Here is a 9,669-nt window from a genome sequence, read left to right on the forward strand (position 1 = left end):
CGTGATGGATAGTTAAATTATCTCCTAATATGTGAAGTTGAGATGCCTCAATTGATAACTCATGTCATGATGATGCTAATTTAAGAATGGCCTTATCATAGTTGAATAACCTATACTATGGGTGGCTTGTAGTTTTTCCCCAATTTGATGATTAGTGATTTTAAGACTTGTAAGCTTTTGACTTTTGAAAAAATAAGGTTAATTAGTATGGACTTCACAGTATTTATCAATGAATTATAGAACTAATGATTACATGCCTATGTTATGACAATGTTGCTTTCTTTATGTTGAATTATGGTATGGGTACTTGGAAGTGGATTTCGGTAATAAGTCATGGCGGGGTTGTGCTACCCACGATTTTTGGTAAATTGATATAGTAGTTGTGCTTTATGGTATTATTGGTTGTATTCTTTTGTGTACTCTCCGGCGGTATGGAACGCCGTGATGAATTCTTTGTTTTGCTCTCTTTCGTGTACTTCTCCGGCGGTATGGGACGCGTGGTAAGTTCTTGTGTGTATGTTCTAAAGATTGTTGATGATGATTATGGCAAGTAGATGTTTTGCTATTGTGTATATGATTGTACGCTTTCGAAATGATACTCAGTTGTTATGGTGATTATGGAGTATATTGAAATAGTATGTCATGTTATTGCTTTAATAGTATAGATATTGTTACAGTGGTATCAAAGTAGATTCAGGTATGACCTATCCCTTGACTTTAAGATCATTGTCTTTCTTTATATCGTCTTTACATTATATTTGAGCTCAGTCGGCCGATGATGTCTACTGAGTACCAGTGTTTTGGTACTCATACTACACTTCTGTATCTTTTTGGTGCAGACCCAGGTTCTTGTTGCCATCATTGAGCTAGTTCGTACGAGTTGACTATTAGGAGACGGTGAGCTCTTGGAGATCGAGTTGCCCTCTATCCCTTCTATCCTTATTTGTCTTTTGATTTCAAGACAAATGTATGAGATTGTTTAAGGCATTTTAGATTCTGAGGTTATAAATTTCTCTTGTCAAGTTTAGAAGCTCTTGTATTAATACTATCAGGTCGTGGAATTTGTGTTTGAATATCGATTGTCCTTAGTTGTGAAATATTATTGTTATATGTTGTGTTCACATATAGGGTCTAAGTTGGACGTTCTTACCAAGGTAACCCATTGTAATAGCTCCGGGTTACGGTATCGGCTTACCTACCGGTGGGATGTGGTAGGTGCCACCATGACTCAGAAATCGGGTCGTGATAGTTTGTTAGAGGAAGTATGTTTGATAAGATTCCAAAAGCCAATGCAATCTTACTGAAGGTAGAATTGTAGATGCTCTCGAAAAAAAAGACTTGATACCTGGCTTTGTTTATACCAAATCATACTCCCTTTGTTTCTTTTTGTAGTTCTCATGTTCTATTTTCGGAGAGTTAATTTGACTAATTTTTACAGCTAAATTAAATTAAATTAAATTAATTTAATATTTTAAAATTAAAACTTATATATTCAAAAACTATAAGAAAGGTACCATAAGTTGCATTTTTTTTAATATGATGAAAAAATAGATCTTAAATTGATCGTCAAAATTTACATCATTTAACTCTAAAAAAAAAAGAAACAATGCAAAATAGAAGGATCAGAGGGCGTATATATTAATCAATGACAAATGTCTTTTATAAATACAATTAATTTTGTCATTTACCTATAATTAATGTAACTCCAATTTTAAATCCAAAAAATTTTGATTTTCATGGTCAAACTTACTAATTATTTTAGCTTTGGTTTGAGGATATTTTCATTGCAGCTATCTTTTGCTAATCATACTATAAGAACAGATTTTGTAACATCTAAAATCTGAGATTGATGCTCACACGATAACTATAGTTGAATTGTAAAAAAAAAAAGTATTATTAGTCATGCTAGACACACTTGGATTGCAGTTGAACAGAAATGTAGCTAATGCAAATACATAGTAACAGAAATGGTATAACAAAAAAGATAAAAAAAAAATATATATATACTACAATTACCATTATGGAAGAATAAGCATAAGTGAGAATACTCTCAGCTACCTAAGAACCCTACCGCTGCAGTGCTGTTGGACACACTTGGATAGCAACTGAATGGAAATGCAGGACTGTTCATTATTTAGATGTTGCCCATAACCTGCTCAATAAAACGTCCACAGAAGTGTAGGATGAGCCACCTTCCTCTAGAGCCAATCTGCTCTTCTCCTTCATGTCTTTCACCTTCGTCCTTATTTCATTTTCAGGATCCATCAACTGCCTTATTGCTTTCTCTATGTCCTCCGCTTTTATAACGTATGTGTTACTTCCCCTGATATTATAATCCATCTTAATATCCACTGCCATACCCAAATCCTTCACTAATTGAAACGCATTTGCTTGCAGCTCCGAATACATTGGCCAAGTTGCCATTGGCACTCCGAACCAGATACTCTCCAATACTGAATTCCAACCACAGTGCGACACAAATCCACCCACGGATGGATGAGACAAGATTACAGATTGGGGTGCCCATCCTATCACCTTTCCAATCCGTTTCGTCCTTTCCAGAAACCCCTCCGGCAAGGCATCTTCCGGGTTCTCATAGTCACTTGGATACCATGAATCTTTAGGTGGTGGCTTTCTTAGAGACCACAAGAACCTGACACCCGCTGCCCTCTAGAGCCTGCGCAATTTCCTTCACTTGCTCTTTATTGAAACTTCCCGAGCTTCCAAAGCAGAGGAACACTACAGAGGATGGAGTTTGTGTATCTAACCATTTGATAATTTCCCCTCGAGATGACTCTTCCTTATTGCCGACGCAACTATTGAGATTCAGCACTGGTCCTACTGGATTAACGGGTGGGATTTTCTCGTCCAGAGAGAGCGATTTCATGGCATGAGTTTCCAACTCCTGCAAGGTGTTCACCAAGATTCCTCTGGTTTCTCGATATCTTTTGGAAATATCAAGGAACATAGTGGAACCACCTTCCTTGTCCAAGAGTATGAACGGCAAACATTTCGCTGGAAATGGATTTAAATATGAAGGTACAGAGAGTTCTGATTCAGGGTCATCCTTGTAATTGGTAACATCCGTGTTAAAATCATCCCTTAGGCTCTGCATATGAAAGTGGAGGCCAAGCACAGCTGCACTAGTCGTGTAGAAAACATAAGTCGGGACACCAAATTCATTAGCCACATCTATCATTGTGGTACACATCATGTCTACCACAAATCCCGATAGTGTAGCTGTTTGCTGAATTTGAGCCACAACCTGTCTAACCTGAGGCTTATGGCTATCAATAAATCCAGAAAAGAATGTTTTGCTGTTGAGGAGTTGCAAAGTGGATTCATCTCGAGGGAGAAGTATAAATTTCAATTTTGATGAGGTGCAATTAGCATTTGAGGAAAGTGATTGGATGTAAGGATTGAGATTGGAGTCTAGGTTCATGTTCATGATAAGGACAGTAACGGAGAGCTGATCATCTCTCGTTATAAGGAGCTTTGCCATCTCTATTGCGGGTACCAGATGACCCATTCCAGGAGATGGTATGATGACCAACTCTGCCTTCTTGATTTCACTCATTTCTTGATCCTATTGCCTTAACCTATAGTTTGTGATGTAATAAGCTTTGAAGAGAAAGATGGGCTTTTCTACTAGGTGTGTGGGCATATGCTAGTTAATTAGGCATTATGTGAGGAAGATATGAGGTCATTTGGAGTCAATAGGTACAGATGTAGTCAACCAAGTAAAGAGTTCAAGAGTATGATGGTCTTGGGGATCACGAACGGAAATGATGTCATGCCTTTGATCATTTAAAAAAAAAAAGAGATGTGGATAAGCATCGTAAGTCAAAAACGGGTTAAGGCCACAAACATTCCTTTTTAGTAGGCGTTTCGAGATGCAGTTTTATTTTGTGATTTAAAATTATAAGATAAAATCAGTATATATATATATGGTTTAAAATTAATTTTATATTATGAGATGAAATTATAAATTCTTCAAAAAACTTAATTTGAGATTTCGCATTATGATTTGAGATTTTTCAAATTTATAAATTTATATTTTATAAAAAAATACAACTATTTATATCGAGTGATCATTTATTTCATATGTAGATTAAATTTATACTCCTCCCTCGCCCCCCCCCCCCCTTCTCCCTCCCCTCCAATTTTATGTATCGCAATTTTCTTTTTAATTTGTTCCAAAAAAATATCATATTTTCTTATTTGATAAATATTTAAAGATACAGTTCTACCTTTATCTTTATTGATCCCACTTATAAACCGCACTTAACTAAAGATAATAGTAGTATATTTTTCTAATAAAGAAAAATTTAGTAAATATCACCAAGTCTTTTCTTATTTCTTAATTTCGTGTCAGTCAAACTATGCCACATAAAGTGGGATGGAGAAAGTATTAATTTTATTTTTAAAATCATATGTCTCATAAAATTATTAATACCACCAACATAAACTTTATTATTACCTCAAATCAATCCCTACTTTACTAATGATTTTTGACCAAATTTCAAGTAACAATGTTGGTTCATCTTCTCAGTCATTTGATCGAGAAACACAAGCTCAACATGGAGAGATTGTTTGTAGAATTCTATAAAAAGGTTAGTAAACCAAAACTCAGGTTCAGTTTTACTTTTTTATTAAATTAAAATTTGATCAATAAATGTCCTATTTTTTTAGAATAGCATTGTGATATATAGTATATTATATATTTATTATAAGCTTTTGTTTATTTGATAAGAATAACTTTGTGGTAGTGTATTATGCATTTATTATAAATTTTTACTTATTTGGTAAGATTGTATAAAGAATTGCGATAATTTTGATAGTTTTAACAACTTTTTTTTTTTTTTTTTTATGTTTATGAGAAAACATATAATATAAAAAGTTCAAACGAAAAAGGGACAAATATACCCTCGAACTATGATAAATGGTATGTATATTAATACAAGCCAAATGAGCGTCGACGCTTTTGATCACACAACTCGAGGCCGACACAAGGAGGTCCAAGCCAGATCAACCTAAGGATTCAAGAATGTGCTTGGAGGACCTTCTTTGAGCTCCTAATTAAACAATGTAGTATTTGGAAGATAGCTTGGAGCCGAGGAAAGACATGGCACAAGGAATAAAGAGAGCCCTTGCGGGTTATTTTTAAAATATTCACTTTAAACTACTTTTGTAATAGGCTATTTTGGCAAAGGCAAATACTATAAATATGTGCCTTAGATATTTCATTTCCTTAGTTTTTGGATGAATTATGAATAATTACTCCTTGTTAGTGAGTGGCAAGCTTGAATTAGCTTGTGTTGATCTTTCGTTTAGAAACACATCCAATTTTCTTGTGGTCTACGTAAGAGTTAGGTGCTCATAGATAATCAATAAGGGAGTTCTTTGGGTTTGATACATCCTTTGATTGCCCTTTTGTTATCTTCTTGTGTCTATCTTTTTATCTTTTCTTCCTATCCTTTACTTTATTGTTCTTTTGATTTCGTATCATAGTTTAATTTTCATTTTCGTATTTTATTTTTCTATCATTTGGTATCAGAGCCGAGATTGATTTCATTTCTACGAAGTTAATCTTGGGTCTAATTGTCTTAGAAAATTGAAAAATCACAAAAAATTACTATTCACGTTTTTTATCTTAGGTTAATTTTTGAGTTTTAGATTTTTGAGTATTCTTGTGTTTCTGGTGTTAGATTTGAGTTCTCTAACACTATTAGAGTCCAAAGATCAAATTCGAGCTAAATCAGAGCATTATTGAGTGCTCTATCCTTGTTGAAAGCTTGGGTTGAAGACTTTGAAGTTGGTTACAAGAGCTGAAGTTTTTGGTGAAGAATTTGAGTAAAATAGTGTTTGGAATGAATTTAGAATAAAAAGTGCTTAGGTTCGAAATTTTAACTCATTTCGAGCTAAGAAGAAAAAGTTGAAAAAGTTGGTGTTCTTGAAGAAATTGTTATTTTCAAGAAGAATTTTTCAGATAACATTGGTTGTTTGATCCATTAAGAAGAAAGAAAAGGTGTGGAAAATTATTTGTACTAGGGCATCTCCGAAGATCTCAAGGATATTCCAAGAGAAGGGTACAAAAGGGAGACTGTTAGACGACATTTCAACCATTTCAAAAGACATTTTTAGCCTTGTGAAAGTTAAATTTTGGGTCATCTGCCTTGGAGGTGCCTTAGAAGTATGCCCAACCTGCTAAAGAAGGTCAAGGTCTCCTCAAACCAATAGCACCGTGTCCAGGATGCCTTGCACCTGCATTCCATATGCTAAAGTAGGTTGTTTAGCGCACACAACCTCTCCCTAACGCAAATTGAGTTTCAAGCATCAAATTCAAGCTTACAAATGCATTTCAACACTTAAATTACTTCATTGCTCAAGGTTTGATTCTTTAGTTTCATTTTCTTGATTCCTAAACTCATCATTAATTCCTAAGCTACTCATCAACTAGTAATTCATCTACTAAGTTGATTGATTAGTTCTTGAGATCCATTTCTTTCATCGTCCAATTTCTTGCAAGATTTTCTCTTTTTAAATTCATTGTGCTTCCTTGATTTAAGTCCTTAAGTAATTTTATTTTTTTAATTTTTTCAAACAAGAATCCATTCCAACCTCAAACCACAATTGGTACCAAGCAAACTTGTTGGAGTATAAACGATCTAGCAATGCTTGCGACACCAATTGAGAGACCAACCAAAGGTATGAACTTTGAGAGCTTGTGAAGTTGTTTTCCTAACCTTAGCTTGTTTGTTATTTTTGTTTTTCTAGTATTTATTTTGTTAGATGTCATGGATGACAACACCTCAAATGCAATTTTAACGGCGCTTGAAGCTCTCAACCGTAAGATAGATAACAGATATGGGAGGATGGATAACATGATAGATCGTCTAAAATATCATAACTCCAACCTTCAAGCTCCCTTGAGTCGACACACTCCAAACGAACTTCAAGGTAACCAAGATAACTCTTGCACTCTAGTAAATGTGAAATATCATTTTAAGGTAGTAGTCAGCTAAGTGTAAATGATAGCTTATCTTTAGGAGAGCCTAATGTCTTTTTACTTCATAATGATAATGTACAACATGAGATCGTGGATACACTAGTTGATCCTAATGATGACAAAATTAACTCTTCTAGTAAGATCGATTTGTGTCCACTTAGTGTTGAAGCCAATATGATGAATGATGGTATATTGTCTTGTGAAATTTATGTTGATCAACTTATGTGCGAAACTAGCCCACAACTTGAGGATGTTTGTGATGTGAGTAATGAACCTCAAGTGAGTGATGTTATTGAAAATGTTTATCAAGTAAATAGGAGTAACCCTTTGAGCATGACTTTTAGTGAGGCTCTTATTGCTTGTTTGGCTCATAGGGATAATCATGTGTTTGAAATATCTTTGACACTTGATAGCAGTCTTTTAGAGAGTGAACTTGCATATTCTAAATCCTCTTCATGGATAGATCCTTCTCTCTTTAAGAACAATATCTTGTTGGAAAGATAGCCTTCCCCATTCATGTGGGGAATTGTTGGTTTCAAGGTGTATATGTGAATGAAAAATGGAGGAAAAATAGTGGAGAAAAAGAGACTCACCAAATTGGAAAGTGTAGTCTTTTTAAAGGAAATTTCACTAATTCTCCCACATTGGTGGGTCAAGAGAACTTGTAAGTGTTTATAATGAGGAACACTTACTCCACATGGATAGTGAGGCAAGAAAAAGGTGGTGCCTCATGCCATCGTTGTCGTCGTTCACTCGGCTCGGCTTCGGTTTTGGATTTGGATTTGGCAAATGATCGAACGATGAGATCTATCTTTTTAGATAAATTTCATTTGAAACTTGTGTTACAAGTGAAAAATGTAATCCAAAATCTGATATAATTATTTTTATCCAAGTGCGGGCGCATTTCGGACGCCATGCAAATGCATCGAGGGAAAAGGCATACTGTTTCGCACTGTAGGGTGACTTGCGAGCGCAAATACATTACAGGTACACGACCTGTGGGTGCAGATGTAAGCACAGAAGCTACTGAAAATTGTGAAATGTCACCTGCAGCTGCAGATCAGGCGCAGGTCCAGTACAGACTGGGCGTAGGGATATGACTGCTACTGAATAGGTGCCTTTCTGCTGAACCAATGCATCCTTTTTGAAATGACACATTTAAGGCTATTAATATCTGATATATTCCTCAGGTATAGACATGATTTTTCACATAAAAACACTCTTCTTCTATACAAAACTCCGTGTGATCATTAAGTTGTTGAGTGAGTTCAAAGAATCCAACAATTTAAGGTACTGCTATTGTTTGGATCGAAAGCCATTTTATCCTGGGAGAAAGATTCTATAACCTCGGGTACAGTAAGGGGAATTATTCCTTAAGGACACTCCGTGAAGTCGGGGGACTTGGCTTTGGATTTCTATTTCATCTCATTTCTGAAATCTAACATACTCCTTGGATAGATTATACATAATCTTGTGTTGAAGGTGTTAAGGAACTTTATAAGTATTCTTGTCTTTGATTTGAACTTGTATATATACTGACTCTTATACCCGAAAATATTGTAAATAACAATCATCCATCACTTTTTGCTTCAGTTGAGGATTCATTGCTAGTGTATCAAAAGTTGATGGATGAGCCAGATTCACACTTTGCCAACCATAACTCCCAAGTGGGTTGAATTTTATCACCTTGTTTTCCTCTTTTATGGCTTTTGTCTTTGAAGAATAAACGACAAATATGTTTTCAGCAGCATTTCCCTGTTACTCTTAAGGAAACTTTGTTCATACCATATTTGTTCCACTTTTTCTAAAGACAAGTAGCCATCATCACAATTGGTCTTCCGACTTTCCACAATTTTCAGCTCCCAAATGAGTTCCACTCTTTCAAATGTGTCAATGAGTTTCTTATCCTTGCTAATGTTAACTGGAAATTTCTTTTCTTTCTCTGCCTTGGAAATTTTGACCCTTTGTAATGAAGGGTGGTTCACTATAGTGCTTAAGTAAAATTTGGAAGCTTCAAAGATTTCATTTGGATTTAAATCAAATTTTTCCTCAATGATGAGGGTCATTTGGGAAGAGTAGTTTCCCATAAAGATTCCAACTTTTGACAAGATTTTGTATTGGAGATTTTTGGGTATAAGCTGGTTTGTCATGTTCTACAAACTTTTGGGTGAAGCTTTTGGAAATATTACAAACTTTTGGGTGAAGATTTTGGAAATATTATTGTCGAGGAAAGTGAATGACTCAGTCGAAAAGCTTGCCTTAGAAGTTGAGAATGGCAGGGTCAGAGATATAAATGGACATAGGTTCTCAAGCAATTTTTGGAAAGGGTCTTGTCAAATAGAGGGAGAAAATGGAAGTTTTAAAATTAAGTTTCATGGACCTACATTAACCGACTAATTCGAGAAAATCGAAGGAAAGGTGTCAAACAAGTTTCATTTTAACTATTGTTGACACTTGATCAAGTTTAAGGGTTAAAAATACTTAAAAAGTTGATCAAGTTAATTGGAGACTCAATTAACATTTTTAAAACTTTTTAATCTTTTTAAAAATACAAATCTACCCACAACTATATTTAGTAAAAACAAAAAATTTAAAGTGGAAAAAATCAGTTTTCAAAGTCGATCCTCTCTCCTCTCAGACATCTGTCATCTCTTTCTCTC

The 9,669-nt window shown here is 34.8% G+C and overlaps 1 protein-coding gene across 1 annotated transcript; it reads right to left on the bottom strand.

Moving 5' to 3' along the window:
- Window positions 1-1,875: 1,875 nt before the first annotated feature.
- LOC107872605 (UDP-glycosyltransferase 71E1-like) lies at window positions 1,876-3,785 on the bottom strand. Its single transcript, XM_016719244.2, is given in 3 exon segments — window positions 1,876-2,172; window positions 2,175-2,661; window positions 2,663-3,785. Coding segments are annotated over 3 exon segments (1,440 nt in total). The 5' UTR covers window positions 3,578-3,785; the 3' UTR covers window positions 1,876-2,134.
- Window positions 3,786-9,669: the final 5,884 nt, after the last annotated feature.

Source organism: Capsicum annuum, unplaced genomic scaffold (genome assembly GCF_002878395.1).
Source record: "Capsicum annuum cultivar UCD-10X-F1 unplaced genomic scaffold, UCD10Xv1.1 ctg995, whole genome shotgun sequence".
NCBI classification, from domain to species: domain Eukaryota; kingdom Viridiplantae; phylum Streptophyta; class Magnoliopsida; order Solanales; family Solanaceae; genus Capsicum; species Capsicum annuum.